Source organism: Chelmon rostratus, chromosome 13 (assembly GCF_017976325.1).
Source record: "Chelmon rostratus isolate fCheRos1 chromosome 13, fCheRos1.pri, whole genome shotgun sequence".
NCBI lineage: Eukaryota > Metazoa > Chordata > Actinopteri > Chaetodontiformes > Chaetodontidae > Chelmon > Chelmon rostratus.
This window is the reverse complement of record NC_055670.1, coordinates 22,153,829-22,170,123: the sequence shown is the minus strand read 5'-3', so window position 1 is coordinate 22,170,123 and position 16,295 is coordinate 22,153,829. Positions and strand designations below refer to the sequence as shown.

General features: G+C 41.6%; 1 protein-coding gene across 1 annotated transcript; it reads right to left on the bottom strand.

The window, feature by feature from the left end:
- Positions 1 to 12,675: 12,675 nt before the first annotated feature.
- On the bottom strand, positions 12,676 to 15,644 carry LOC121616537. Its single transcript, XM_041951340.1, has 6 exons — positions 15,577 to 15,644; positions 14,966 to 15,014; positions 14,605 to 14,733; positions 14,311 to 14,451; positions 14,137 to 14,168; positions 12,676 to 13,208 (listed from the first exon to the last, which is right to left on the bottom strand). Exons 2-6 carry the CDS (start codon positions 14,994 to 14,996, stop codon positions 12,921 to 12,923), a joined length of 621 nt encoding a protein of 206 aa, XP_041807274.1. The 5' UTR covers positions 14,997 to 15,014; positions 15,577 to 15,644; the 3' UTR covers positions 12,676 to 12,920.
- Between the last annotated feature and the right edge of the window lie 651 nt (positions 15,645 to 16,295).

Sequence of the window (16,295 nt, the reverse complement as noted above, 5' to 3'; positions counted from 1 at the left end):
ATTTTATATTCCCTGCATTTCATTTTCTCTGTGTACATAAGAAAGCCTTATTCCCCGAGCTCTGAGCCGGGCACTCTGTGACCTCTGACCTCAGAGCTGAGGATCCCCCAGATGTCTGCTCTTGGCTCATCTCAGCTCTCGTGCGGCGGTGACCTCTCGCTGCCCTTCCAACTGTTCTTACAGCTGTTGAGCCATCATTGCTCGTTTCACGTGGCCGTCTGAAATAATGAATGGATGCAAGTTTTCTAGATTATAACCGACATTGCAGACAGAAATACACAAACTGTGCTTTGACAAATCACAGCATATTAAATGTGCCTTAAAAGAAAAGCAGTAATTGGAATTTGAATGAAGTTGTGCGGCATACAAATTAAAATGTGGTGCTGCAAGTGCACGCATAATTCTGACTTATTAAGGAGAAGTTATTTGTATGCTGAAAAGGAACTGGCATGAGTCAGTAATTGTTGGTTGGCAGCAACTGGAAAAGTAATTATGGAGACAGGAAATGGCATATTAGTTGAGTTGCAAAGCAGTCATGTTAAATATTGAATTTCTTGTTTTAGCAAAACAGTTTTGTTCAGGATCAAGATGAGGAACTGAAATGGTCCGTAATGCATTTATCAGGCTTACTGTTCCATTTGTCCATGTGCGTTAGTGTCACAGGGCCAAACTGGCTCTTCTCTCGTTCTGCCAGTTTTAATGAGAAATGCTGTCAAAGAGACAGAGGATGCTCGGTTTTTAATATCATAACATGGAAGCTTATCTATACACTGGAGACTCGTTTTCCTGAATCATAAATTATTGCAGCTGGTGCCACATATCACTACACATGGACTGTCTCTGCTAACAGCGCAGGGCGACTCTGTGACATGTGAATGGGCCCAGTGTGCGTTCAGGAGAGCCGCACCATGTATCTGTTGTCTGACAGGGATTTAAACTCGAACTAAAAGCAATGGTTTGCATGCATTTACCAAACTGAATATGCTAATCACCATTGCGATGAAGTGATTTCACCACAGACTTTTGCTATTTTAATTGCTTCATAAAAGCATTATGGAACGGGAATTGCGGAGAATTCTGGGGCGGCATAAACATTGGAGGATAGCATACCAGCTGCAAACATCTGTCACTGTCATCTGGTCTCGGGCAATCATTCATCATCAGAAATACTGCAAAAAAGAGAATTGCCATGTAAAAAGAAGGTCTCAACAAAGTAAAAAGAGCGATATTGTTATGTTACGATCTGTTCTGTTATCCTGTGCTCACTCTCTCTCTCTCCCTCTGCCCACAGGTGCATGAGCAGGGGCGGGGCCGATCTTCCTCAGCGCTGGCTACTTAAGCCCAGTCCAAGCACTCCTCCGGTGCCAGATTATTCCTGCATGTAGCACGTATTATCTCGCTCCTGAGGAAGATTCTAGCCACGTACCAGCTTTTGTATTTCTGCATATTTCCCTGAGTTAATTATTTCTAGTATTTTTCTGTCTTGATATTTTGTTGTTACTTTGCTTAGTATATTATTCCCCTTTGGGCGTTTTGTATTTTGTAGCTCTTTTAGTTGATACTTTGTTCATCGTACTCTGTTTTCCCGTTTCTGGCGTCTTTAGTTGTACTCTGTTTCTGAATAAATCTTGTTATTTTCCACTCTGCATCTGGGTCCTAGTCCTCATTGCCTGAGCCATAACATATATATTACAACACTGAAGTTAAAATTATGCTAACATGCTAACTGTATACAGGCATCTAGCAAAAGAACCAACATCAGCCTGCCTTTGTGCACCCTTTTATGTTTTGAACCTCATTCAACATGAAATGCTGCAGATCTTTTTGACACCTACAGTAAACAGTCAGTGGACACTTCTCTTTTCTTTGTAGATGATGTTACAGTTATTACAGTTATAGTTAAAATGTCTCCCACTAGTCTTGCTAAACCATAAGACATTCTGTTGGGTCTGCTCCTTCTCAAGAAGACGGCACTGCGGCCGCTCACGCTGACGCTTGTATTATGAATGACCGGGCTTGTCCCCGGCAAGCCACACGGGAAAACGAGAGAGAACAATAGAAGCAGGAGGTGTGGAAGTTATTCCAGCTCTTCTTTTGTCCCCTTCTCGAGTGACAGAGTGTGTCGCAGTCTGGAGAACACAAGAAGCCGAGGGAAAAAGAAGGAAATGCTCATATATATTTTCGCAGGGATGCTCGGAAGACAGTGTGAGCTCACCAGACTGAGCTGCAGCATGTTTTCCACTTTGACGATGGGTAAACAAAATGGCATTGTTAATGTATGTCGCAGACATCAGTCAGGAGACTGAAGAAAGGGAAGGAGTCAATAGAGGAAGTGGTTGTGGTGCCGACTGTCTGCTGACTGGCAAGAGATACTCTGTCTAACAAGGTGCACAACAGGCTTCCAGGAATTACTCTGACATTAAATACCCAAGTAGGCCTTGATGTCATTCCACCATTTATATGTATAAATTTACAATGACGTGAGTGGTATCAAACTATTCCTCTGCACAGACACCTGAAACTGCTAAATGAATGTCGGACCAAATCATTTGAGGCATTTTGGGAGTCATTTTTCATTTTGAAGTTTAAAATGCAAACATACATGGATACAGAAACTGTGCTATGAATATCAAACGTTCAGTATAGATTCATCTCAGCCTCACTGCACTGCAAAAACATGGTTCCCATCCTTCAAGGATTTTATCTTTCACCAGAGAATTTGCTCGTCATCTCCATCTCCACAGAAAGGGGCAACAGGTCCCGTCTTCACGACCAAGCTCCGTGAAATCAAATCCAGATGTTTCCCCCCCCAAAAAAGTTTCTCACAGCGGAGACAAAAAATCACAAGAGGAAAATATAACCATACTGGGACATAGCATAAATAATAGATCCATATGGGTGACAACAAAGTTGTGATTTGAAGAGGACAGATTTGTGTCTTTTTCCAGCCACTCTCATGCTCATTTTAAGTGCTGCTGTGGAGCATCATAACAATTAACATTATGAGTGCGTCAGATTTTAGACACAGACAATCAGTCTCAAACGTTTTCTAAAAACAGAGAGCAGCTAAACAGAATGAGAATAAACGTCAGCACCTGAAACCTTGGCAACCGAAAGCACAGCTAGTGGGCTCTGCCTCGCAGCGAAGTTACCAGGACAACTGATGACCTGCTCGCATGTGTTGGTTGAACCTTTGTCATGCCTCTTCCTGTGAGGCCTTTGGGTTGGGGAGGGAACCTACTCCACACTGCAGGCTCTGCGTGGCCTGCACAGCATTAAAAAAGAAGAATTCACTGTAACACGTGCTGCACTTTGTTTGCCAGAGAAGACACATGTGTATCATACTCCACAGTGATGGAATATGGACGATCAAATGTGCTTTTGCACGTGGAAAAAAAACACAAGCATGACAAGAAGACAAGACTCTCACAGTAAAATTAAAGTACTTAAACCACTAAAAAAAACAGCAATTCAAAACAAATCCTAATGACTGTCTTTGAAGAAATAATTTTTTTTGCACTGCACTGAGAGTTGATTATTAGCAGTGTTGCATGATGAGGTATTCTGGTGCCATGCGATTGTTCGACCCATTTCTCAAAAAAAAATGATCCATTGGAGCGGAAGCCCATGCAATCGCCAAAGTAAAGAGCTAGCATTAGGCTATAAATGAACTGCACAACCAGGCTGTGAAGGCTGCCAGACGAGTGGATGAGTCTCCCTTCACGACTTCTCTCCAGTCTCATTTAGCCACTTGTTAGCGACCGCTTTTTCTGCGACATGTATAAGCTTCACTGTGGTGTTTACTGACTGATTTTATACCGCAGAACGTAACGTGAAACCTTCTTAAGCTGTGTTGTCTTATTTCAGGCATCTAACCAAAACCCTAGTCAGCAAACCTGCTGACTTTCAGATGAGGGATTATATATATATGGATGCACAGTAGTGGGTTTGTATGGCAGAGGAAGAGGAAAGGCTTAATACCGTGCAGCCATGCGTCTGCTGTTTTCCTGTTTCATCTGTTCAGTGTGGTGGTGCCAGAGTTTCGTCTGTCTGCCCCCTCGACCTCTGTTTTGTTTTACTGATGATGTCGTTTGTGGTGTATTTTTTTTTAATTTAGTCTTTTACATTTATTTCTAAAACAATGAGTGAAAATGTTTTTTAAAAAGGCTCAATTTTTCTGATTAATTCCATTTAACAAAGATGGTATATAAGTTGCAAAATAAACAGGCTACATGGGCTAAACTGCTGCAACATGGGGAGAAAAGTACCCTCTGGTGAACAGAGGTGTTAAAGCAGCGGAGCTTGTCATGTGCCAGTCTCATTTTTCATCATTAGCATATTGCCAGACAGAGGGATGGACATGTAAAACTGGACGTTAACTTGTATTGAGATAGTTGCCTGGAGTTAAATTCATTCACTGAGGATGGTATTTTGTATTGCTGTCGATCTTATTTAATGATCACGTCAGACCCCTGGGGCGCGCTATCCTTGATACTAAAGTGATGTTGATGGGCCGGGTGTGATGATCCCGATGCGGTTGTTTTATGAATAATCTGCATAAAAATGCAATATATAATATTATTCTAATATTATGGGAGGAAAATATAATAAACAGTAGCACAGAAGGAATGTATGATAAGTGAAATTGATATCAGATAAGATAATGTTGGATAAGCCATGAGGTAGATGTATAAGTACAACAGCAAAATTATGACTTAGTATATGGATATTTCAAAGTGATATCAGAAATTACATGCTGGAATGTAATATAGTGATACAGTGTAAGTTCTGAAACTGAACCACTTGTGTTTGTTATGTTTCATACAGTATTTTAATAGGAATATTATAGGTGCATGGACCTGGTGCTCAGGTACGCATGCATGCCAAAAAATCAGAAATATCGCTGACTCAAACAGATTTGTTTTTGGTAAAACTAACTTTCCCGAAGCTTCACACGGGACCACAGCTCATGTATGACGTGCATGATGGCAGACGCAGCATGAGCTCAGGAACCAGAGAAGCTGCACATAACGCTGACACACGCTCAGTGCAAACTCTCCATTTCCAGCTAGCTTACAGCCGCAGTCTGTGCAGTTCGGCTAAGCTTCAGCAAGGTGAAGGTGCTCATTAACTGGAAGTGTGACGCAGTCGAATGGACGAATACGAAAACATGTCGGCTGGCACAAATAAAATGGGAGGTCGTGCACAGGGATGGAATGCAACAGCATTTGACAGAGATGCACGTTTGGGATATGAAAAGGCTTGAATGCAGTGACAAAGCTACGTGTCTCTTCGCTGCTGCATTTTGTCTCAAATCCTCGGGGGGCTTGTACGAGACAGCTGTGGCTACTGCAAAACCAAACTGACTATGGCAAGGAGACAAAATGAGCCAAAGGGCTGCAGAAAATGCGGTTTGCTCATACTCAGTATCTTTTTTGCTTTTTATTTTTCCTCTCGAACAGCCCCCTGCTGTCTAGTGATAACAGAGGTACAGTTCAGTGTGAGATGGCAGTGACATCAGGAGAGGGGAGGTGAGCGAGACAGAAGATAGAGGAAAAAAAGCCAGGGTTGCAAAATTTCCTACAGTACAGTCAGCATATCAGTGGCTATTTTTATTTTTTTTTTGTATGTGTGTGTGTGTGTGTATAATATTATCCTGGCTCACTTGCATATTTCCCATATGAAAGTGGCTGTAATTTCACCCCAAGTTGTTCTTTTGCAATACAGTCTAGCAGTTTCTGCTACAGCGCGTTAATGCTGCGCCGAGGGAAAGGCTGGTAGGACTGTATGAGATCATTGGGAGGCTGACATGCTTTATGACCACGGACCATTGGCTAACGTTAGCGTTACATAAGAACAACCATTTCTACACCAAGTGTTTCAGTGATGATACCAGACAGGAGAGGGGAGTCGGATTGTGAAATGAGCAGTGCGGCCAAGCCAATAACACACATCACCTCTTGTCTTCGGGGAGCTAGATGTTTGGGAAGGGGAGTTTTACAAACACAAGCACACGCTTCATTTTTTTCTTCTTTGTTCCACCACAGTCAGCTCTTGCAGGGATCACGTCAAGCACCATTACCGTCTGCGTCCTCGTTACTTAAATGGACTTTGGGCGCTCATGCTTTTGTTTCAAGATGAGGCCTTGGCTCCTGCTTTAGACAGCCATGCCATTTTCAATAAATCTCAGTTTGACTGAAACCCTAAATTTTATGCCGAAGCCAGATGCAGCTCTCCTAACATGTGCCAACTTCTCTTTACATGCTGCCATTGAATGAATTGATTATTCAGATATACTGTCATTTCTGCAGCAAACCGGTGAATTAACATGTTGATTCAAATAAATTCAACCAACGAAAAAGGCCTTAAACTGCTTGGATTAATTTCACTCTTGGCCTACTTTAAGTCAAGTCTTCACTATTAAATAAATTATTGATTTATTGCTGTTTGTATCATTTGACTTTAGAATATAAACAATCATGAGGTGCATAAACTGAGATCATTAAACACTTTTTATTGGCTGTATATGCAATCCTACATGACTGTATTATTGCCAGTGAAGCTACTCTACACTCCTGATGATTTATCAGAGAGAAATCTAAACGAGAAGCAACAGATCCAGTCCTGCAGAAAGAGGCCGTGCACCTGTTGCACAGCTTGTTAATGTATCTATAGCAGTTAAAAACACATATGTCCTGTGGCCTCTTATAGTACACCAAAAGGTCAATACTCAACTGCACAAAAGGGTAAAGTGAGTGTTTACTCTCATCGTATAGCCCACATGGCCCCGCTGCTATAGATAGCCTCATTTTCCTGATCTCTCAGTGCAACCCCTAACAACATTATTTGGCTCAATTAAACTGACATTTGCAACTTTGCCTCAGTCTCATATTATCCCGTTTTGAGCCACGGCTGCACGTACACACAATCATCCGTGTGCAGCCACCGATTTGCAGTTCAGCCCTATGGCTGTAGCTCGGAGGAATGATTTATTTTCATCATCAGGCCAAACGCTGCCTGTCTGCTTGTTGTTTTGCCGATAAACCAGGGCTGGCTCGCCCTGAAAAGACTGTTTAATGTTCAAGCAATTTTATTAAAGCTTTCATCACTGATGCTTTATCATTTCCTCCTGTCATTAAAAAAGAGTCATGAAGCAGATGTGTTGAAGAGTGCACAACCAGGAACAGAGCACAGTTTGTATGGTCAAACCCTGAGCTCTTCTATTCTGACCCTTATCTCCCTCCATACAGGTGTCAGACAACAAACATGGCCACTCAAACACATCACCCCAGCATGGAGCCCGCTTCCTTTTATTTGTACAGCTGAGGCCCCGGTCGCCTTGGTTGAAAGGCATCGATGATGCACTTGCGTTACCGAACAGATGAGTGACCTCTGCAGCCAGACGAGCATGAGAAAGTCAAGCAAAATAAACATGTGTGTCCTTGGTTTGGCCCGGGATGCTTTCACCCATTCACATCTTTGACAAAGTGCTTCGGGCTGTCTGATTTTCAGACTCAGCTTATGATGGTCACACACACAGGAACATTTCCCATGACTGGAAACTCACCTCTCTCACAGTGCATTTTTTTTTTCTTTTCAGCCAAGCAAGAAACTCAAAAAGCGTCCTGCGAAAAGGGCATTTCAGCAAACAAAAGACAGAATTATACCTAAAGAGCCGAATGTCTGAGAGAAAGCAACACATGACGGCACATGTTCCTAATTTTCATTGTATATGTGGCGTTGAAGTGATTCTGATAAAACCTGGAACAATCAGTTCTTTGGCCACTTGGGGGCAGCAGAAACAAGCTGCGCACAAACACTGACATGTTATTACCTTTGAAGCCAATATAGCAAACCTGTTAGCAAACTGTTGCATATGTATACATCCTGCTGAAATGGGGCTGTGCTGCACTATGTTCACCAGTTAGTTACCAACTCAGAGCGTTTTTACTGAAAATAGCTGCAAAGATGATGCTATGAGAGCAGGGAGAGCGAAACAAAACAGTCAAATTTGGGCTAAAAGATGCTAAAACACTGTGTAGAACATTTTCTATAGGTTTATCAAACAGAGCAACACCTTAAACACAATCCATCTTTGATATAATATTGATTTTAGCTGCTTTAATGGCACGTTCAAACAGGTATTCAAAGAAATTAAAGTTAATGTCAGATGTCCATCGAATGAACAGATTTTAATTTAGGTGAAGATTTCAGAGTGGTGTTTCTTGATTTAGAATAAAATCTAGAATCCGCCTCCGAAATGAAGCGGAATATGAAAAACAAGTCAATGTCAAGGAGCATCCTCAGGATCAAAGCTAATGTCACATAGCATAAAGTCTGCAAAGCATTTAACCACAACAGACCTCAGGCAGAGTGAAACCCAGTATCCTCACCGAGCAGTTCTTGTGACATACATTGGACCCAGAACAGCATGAGGAACAGCTGCTCTGCATTTGCTCCCAAGCCAAATAAATATGAAACACATTCCAGCGAAACATTTTAAGCAACACTGGCTTTCTGTCCACGTTTGTTTTCAGTTCAGTCAGCTGTAAAAGGCTGAAACGGCAAGTCCACCATCATAAATCAATTTGGTGTTTTTTAGGCTTTAAAGCTATCAACAGCCATCTTTGATCCACCCTGTCTGCGGCGCACATGTTCCATTTTCTATTGTTCAGATCAGATCAGATCAGGATCTCTTTGTCTTTTGAAATTAAGATGTTGAACTCAGCATGAAAGCTGGGGTTGTGCAATTACATGAATATTTAATTCTGATAGATGTTCTGTCATGTTGTACAGCTTTTTAGCCGCGCTTGCAGTGGGTGTCCTGGATGGCAGCGTCAGGCCTCGACAGCTATTGGATGAAAGTCTGTCCCACACTGTAATCTTTTCCTCAAGACCCAACCAAGGTGTGACTGTCACCTGAGGTGTGTCTCAGGCAGCTTTACTTTATCAGGATGTTGCATATTTCTTATTGCTCACTTGTGGAATGAATTTTGTGACGTTTTCTTGAGGCCGTGTTCTTCATTGTGGTCGGTTTGCTCTTCGCTTTCTGTGGGATTTTTCTTTATCAGCTACTGTGAGTTTATCAGGTCGTTTCCCATAGTTCTGTCAGGCCAATAGAGGCTTCTGATTTCCTGCAGACCAACACGCTGTCGTAGAGACGGTGACCTCAGAGTCCAGCAATTTGACCCCAAACCCCTCATCACATGTTGAGCTAAGCCAACTGCTTAAAGTATTTAATGAATCACATCCAAAAGTTCATCAAAAGTTCATAATTTCCTGCACGCAATTTGGTTTCTTCATAACCTTTTTATTTTGTTTTTCTGAGTATGTACTGTAAAAATCACTGCAGAGTTTAAAATAAATTTAAAAAAGCTTCAGTTTTGATAACAAGATGGTGCTGATATGGCAAAAGTGAAGACAGGTGGAGACACAGGTGATACAGATGAAGGCCTGATTCATGATGGGTGCAGTTAACCAATAGGATGTCCTGTGCGTGCTTGTTCGATGTGTATAAAGTGGTTTGTAACCCGTCACTTGTGTTTGTCCCTCAAAGGAATGAGCTGAAACGCTGAGACCCTCCTCTGCTCTGTAGATGTCGGGAATGAGAGCTATATGCCCGCCAGTTCCGTGTGTGTATGTGTGACAAACAACATGGAGGAAGTGAGGTGACACTTGAGACCCAGCAATCTCTCAGGGTATCCATGTCTGCCCCTTTTTAACTCTGGGCTATTCGTGATCCCATTTACGCCAAGTGGTGCTATTTTGAGACAACTGGGGGACTGCTGGGCTTTGTGTATGTGTGTGTGTGTGTGTGTGTGTGTGTGTGTGTGTGTGTATAATGTAATGATGTGATATAATTATATTTTACATACTGACATAATTTGACATATTTGGTCAAATTATTCAAGAACTGCTTCACCTGCCGCGAGGCCCACCAGGATGAAGCCTGGTATCAGTGTTATAATCAACCAAGAAACATAACTGAAAAACATAACATTTATTATCCTGTTCACATGTGATAAGATTAAATAAATGATAAACTAGATTCAATTATAACTTCACAGATAAGGCTGGTGATATTCTGGTTTTCTAATTGTCAGCAAATCCCATGAAAAGGCCAGAACTAACAGTGAATTAATCCTAGTAACATGTATGTGTAGTCAAAGCCTGATTACCTGGTTTGGGTACAGATATAAATGTAAAGCATGCTTGCTTTGTCATGTTGGGAGGAAATACTACCACCACTCCATTACAAAAACTGTGAATCTCACTTACTCAAAGTAGTAACACAAACTCCAGGTCACTTGTAGATGCCAGATAATTAATTCTGGCATTCAGTAAATTGAATAACGGCCTCTTCCTCCCAGAAAGTCTTGTTCCTTTCCTGAAAACAGTCCACTTCAGCAGACCAGTTGATTTGTGGTCCTGAAGGTCTCTCCCTCAACCAACCACACCCTTTAGTAGGGTATTACTATTTCTGTCAGTATATTTCTTGTTATAATGGTACATGAAACCTCCTCAGCACCTTTCCTGTGACTCTCAGCAGTGCTTTGCACTCATCACAGCCTGAAAGAAGTGAAAATCCAACCCTTTGTCTTTACTACTGGGGAGCATTTTTGACATGATTGGAAACCCTTGTAAGTGCACAAGACAAGCATGCCTGCTAATGGCCTGCTGTTAAAACAAATACTGTTGAGCTGGCCTCTTGCCTGTGTAACAGATACCTCTTTTCACCACCGGGTTGCATTCGCTGTCTGTCCTGGTGGGGGTTCACGTTTCGAAAGCTTGGCAGTGCAGTGGCATGTGAAAAATGTCCCCCATGTTGGGACGGCGGCAGAAAAATAGAACAATGGGCTTTGGTCAACAACACGTTGCAGTGTGGGACACTTTATGGATGGATGGAATGATGGGTTACTGTAACTTTGATTGTAACTGATGGTATTTGACAAGGTGTTGCCTGTTGAGGAAAATGAAATGCAGTTACTAACACTGTGAGAACGGCATCTGCAGCCTAAAATCATTCCTTCTGATCAGCAGTATGTCATCATGAAAATCATGTGCTAATATTCACTGTGGGGACTAGAGGAGGGCCTGGGAAAACTCCTTATTCAAGTTTCTACTACAGCAAACTTCCACAGCCAAATTTAACAGGGATAAAAAATAGGTGGGCATTTTAGCAGAGGCCATTAATCTTTAAGACCGCATGAGGCAATGTTATATTAAGTTGCGTTAGCCTGCTTGTTACAGCAGCCTAGGTGTGTTTGGGGCCAGTTTATATTTTGAAATTATTTTTGTTATGTTTGTTTTTTGCCATCATCTGAATTCTCACAGCTTCAGTAATAATTAAAGGGGAACTCCACCGATTTCACACATCAGAGTCTGTTTAGAGGTCGCGGGGTTGCTGTACTGTTGCATATGTCAAAAAAAGTTGTGTAAAGCCTCCGGAGGAAGCTGCTTGAAGTCTCATACATTGACTCGAGTGATGTCACTTGAGTCAGTACCTGTTGGGGCTGAAGAATAAAAGTTTGAAAATGGAACAAAAATCTGGGGATGTGGCGTTAGAAAGAGGCTTGAGGCTGCATTAGCCGCTGATAGCATCAAACGCCCAAATATCTGACTGAGGTGCTGGCGCTTGAGTTGCATTGTGGGTAATGCAGGCATCAGGTTTTGACAAGGAAGATGAATGTGCGTAATAAATTCTGCTGCAACTCTAATAATGCTGATTCTGTTAGTCTTTTGTGCAATTTCATCCCAATGAGTCTGGCAACGTTGGAAGTCCAATGCTAAAATGGTGGAGTACTCTTTTGTCACAGTTCCAGTTGACAATACAGGGTACAGGAAACATATCAGCACACTGCTATCAAAGCTTTTTCCCTCAACAAATTATCAACATTTTCGCCTCAAAAATTGGTACCATCCATAAAAATGCGAGAAAAATCTATAATAGTGAAGCAAGCGCACAGTTCACATGAGGTATAAGATTGTGTTTGTCATTCACTGTCCCCCGTAGGCCAGTGCTAATCCTGCTGCTGTTTTATGATCTACCAAGTGCGTCAGACTGTTTCCATTCCAAGCGGATCCTCCAGCCACCATGCCTCGGCACTCTTACTCCACACATCCAGAGCTCCTTGGTCCAAAGCCAGACACTCAAGGCCTCTTTCCAGGGCAGAGAGGAGGGGGTGTTACTGTAGGTTAAAACACTCATGTTCACTTGTCCGTATATCAGTGCAGCTGAAGCAGAAGCCAGATGTGATCCAGCGATGAATGTCCATCCATTGAGAATGCAATAAAACCTAAAGGTTAAGATCACTTTTTGTCCCAGTTAAATGGAAAATACCAGTTTAATTTAATTCAATACTTCACCAGTGGAGACAGACACAAGGGGAAAAAAGGTGCGTAGTTTTGAGAGCTGATTTGATAGTATTAAACTGACTGACTCGTGAGTGACAGCACATAAACTCTTTGCTATATGTGTGTTTGGTTTGGGATGAAAAAAATCTTGAAACCCTAATGATGATTTTAATGATATTACACCACGTGTTATCCAAGTATACACTGTTAAATTAAAAAACACACAAAAAGACTTGTACAATTGCGACCTCTAGTGGCTGGGTATCATATCTGCAACAGAAAATCCAGTCAGAATGTATGAACATGGCACAATGACAGATATTAGATATGACAATGAGATTTTTATTCTTCCACAACAGCAAATATTGATCCAATTGTTATGTATCAAAGGAAAAACCTTGTATGAAAGGAAGATGATGGATTTTAAAAATGCTATTTATTTAAAAAAAACCTGCACAGACAAACTAAAACCTAATCACCTGTGTATTGTGTTCACCATGTCCTGCTGTTTTTCTGTTTTTCAATTACATTGCAATTCATGGCTAATGCACGGCTTCCACTGTTCCTTAGCACCAGTTTTTTGTGATTTCCTTGAGCTGTGGAAAGGTCCTCAGAACATCAGGCTCTTTGAGGATTTCAAGAAAAAGAGAGCAGGACCTTTGACCTTTTAAAATAATTTGATCGATCAGGTTAGTGACGGTTTCTTCTGGCTGTGAGATATGCTTCAGGTTCTGATATTGTCTGTCTGTGACGATATGTTTGGCATGCACGTGCTGCAGAATGAAGGAGTGATCCGCCATCAGGCACTCGATGAGCTCCACCTTGTGCTCAGTGATCATTTTCACAGCAGCGCCCTGTGGAAGAAAACAGGTTTTGTTTATCAATTCTAAATGAATGAGGGATTTTCATTTTTTTTTTTTTTTGGGGGGGGGGGGGGGGGGGGGGTCATTTGCTTTTGGGAAATGTTACTTTTTGCTTCTGTGGGATAAAGTCTTGGACACCATTTTACATTTCTGCATGCAATTTGTAGTTAAGCATGTGGAGCACCAGTTCCAGTACACATATACACTGGGAGCAAGGTGTGATTTATTATTGTTTGCTCTGTCCTCAGGTGAAGAATTCCACCTTCCAGCACTAAAGCTAACAAACACATTTTGTTTGTTTAAAACACACAAAAGCTAAATAGAAATTAACTGAGGCTATGCTAACTTAACATTAGCCTAATAAATTAGACTAAGCCTGTCAGTCACACACACACACACAATGTGTTGGGCACTTGGTACAGGTGCACCTTTTGCTCAGGTCTACAAGGTGGCCCTCTAGCAGCAGCAGCAGCAGCCTCAACACTGATAACTCAAATAAATATTAGAATGACTTAAGTTCAACTTAACCAATAATAAACACAGGTGTGACTGTACAGGAAGTAACTAAATGTGGGCACTACGAAAAGAAACTAATGAACTGCCAACTATGCTCAATAAACATGAAAGAAAAGCTGTGTGTCGTCACTGATCTGTTTGCTGATGTATGTGCACAAGGTGAACCACTCAGTGTAAACTACGGTGAACGCAGGAGGGTTACCAACATTAGGATCAGCTGTGTGGCAGCAGGTGTGGCCGTCAAGAGGCAGACGGTTCCTTTACAGGCTAACAAGTGCAAAGAAATCTCACTGCATAACCCTGAACTGCAGATAATCAAACAGGCGTCCTTGAGTTTATCCCAAAAACCAAACCAACAGATCCATGTGCATCTACTGTGTGTGCATGTGTGCATGTGCTGTACCTTAGAGGAAGGAGGTGTCTCATCTCTAGTTCCTGAGGGGAAAGCAGTGTTAAGATTTGTTGAATTTCCCCTCACAGAACATTATTTTATTATTAAATGCTTTGGTTTATGAATAAGAGACCGGCAGACACACACATATGGTACAATTTTCTCAGATTTCCAGTAAGAAGTTACCTGCAGGCACTTGTGAGCTGTTCACAGACACTGACAAATCAATGTCCCCATCAATAGTGGTGTCACATATTTTGTCAGCACATATTACGCTGCAGCCAGATGCAATGTAATCTGCCTGGGGAGCCTGTCCAACAGCGTTCCCTGAACAAGTAAAAAAAACATTAAAAAAATGCTCATATTAAAAGTCTGTTCCCAAAATGCTCCAATCAAACCAGTGTTGTTTAGCAGGTTTTACTTCTGAGACGAATGGCTACGTGCCTCAGTGAACCACTGATGAATCTCATGATTGCTCACCGGATGGTTGACTTCCTGGAACGCTCACTGTTTTGATGTTCATGGTGAGGGACTTTGCTTTCACATTTTCGATTTCTCTGGCTGAAACGACGCTGCCAGCGTCAGCGGCCATAGTCGGTTTGGGTGCCCCTGTAAACATTGATCACAACCATCACAACTTGTCTGGCACAGTCCTTCAGAGACCTGAACTACAATCTGTTAAAGAAAACTCGCAACTCTGGCTTCATTTCACCCGAATACATGTTGAGACTCACTTACAGTATATACACTGAATTAATATTTTCTTGTCTAATGCACTCTCCTAGGAAATCATCCATTAATGAGATATTATCACAGTGACTGAGGATGTAATCAGGGTCACCTGGAGGCTGTGATGAATGTTTTTCTGACATCAGCAGCTCGTCCTCGACCTGCAAGAGACAGAAAGTCCTGAGGAGAAAGTTCAAAGTTCACAGGCCTGACGAAGCCATTACAGTGTTACGCTGTGGATTAGTTAATGTTCCCTCTTGTAAAAGTGAATCAGCTGTGGAAATGATTTATATAACCACTGCATAAAGTGCAATACAACAGTCTCATCTCTCTGGGAATGTTTGTTCCAGGACAGGGAAGCAGTGAAAGCAGCCACAGCATGCAAGCGCAGCTCCACAAGTCTGTCTGAAAACAGTTAAGAGACGACTTCTACTACAAAATACATGTTCTTGTAACGTGTCATTCGATCAGTGTCTGTTTTCTGTAGTCCAAATGAGAAAAAAGCATCACTTTTACGTGATTCTATCCACTGCTTGTATGGAAACCAGCGTGAAATGGTCTTAAAGTTACTAGAAACGTTTACACATTGCCGTAGGCTGAAGGAATGACAGCATTTTTACATGTTCATTAGCAGTAAACTGACACGATCACAGCGGGCTTCAGCACGTAAACTCCACCCAACTCTGGAGACTTTAAATGCAGCAAATAGTGCACATGACCTACCTTTTTCGCTGGATTTTATCGCTCTGCAGGGTTTAAGGGAGAAAAAAAAAAAGGCTTCCTGTCTTCCACTTCCTCAGCACGCAGGCTGCCACGTCATCGCACAGGCCGAAAAAAAAAAACAGTGCTGGAGTGTAACTGAGTTCATTTACTCATACACTGTAGTGCACTGGAGTATTTCCATTTTATGCTGCCTTTTTCCTCTACTCCACATTTATTTGATAGCTTAAGTTAGGCTACAAGTTACAGATTTAAACCAACACGAAATCCACCAATAAATGATGGTTATCATGTCATTACATATGAAGCTACCCAGCAGTTTAAAATGAGATGAGTTTCAGATCTGTTACTAAAAGTACTAATATCACACTGTTAAAATACTCTGTTAAAAGTCAAAGTCCTGCACTGAAATGTTACTCAAGTAAAAGTATGTAAGTATAATCAGGAAAATGTATTTAAAGTATTCAGAGTAAAGTAGGCTTTCATGCATGCATGTGAAAGCAGCATTTGATTTGTTGTTGGTTATGGTCAAGCTAATTTTGAACTATTTTGTATAAGTCTGAAACTAATAATTATTTTCATTGAATACTCTGCTGATTATTTTCCTGATTAACAGACTGATTGTTTGGTTTGTTAGAAAGAAGAAAAACGTCAGAGATGCCATCACAATGACCCAGAGGCCTCAGCGACGCCTTCGTTATGCTTGTTTTGTCCAAGCAACA

Coding starts and splice junctions, on each gene's coding strand:
- LOC121616537 (XM_041951340.1), bottom strand. CDS start 14,996: ATGTCAGAAAAACATTCATCACAGCCTCCAG. Junction 14,452..14,604: donor TCCAGGAAGTCAACCATCCG/GTGAGCAATCAT, acceptor TTACTTGTTCAG/GGAACGCTGTTGGACAGGCT. Junction 14,169..14,310: donor CAGCTCACAAGTGCCTGCAG/GTAACTTCTTAC, acceptor CTTTCCCCTCAG/GAACTAGAGATGAGACACCT.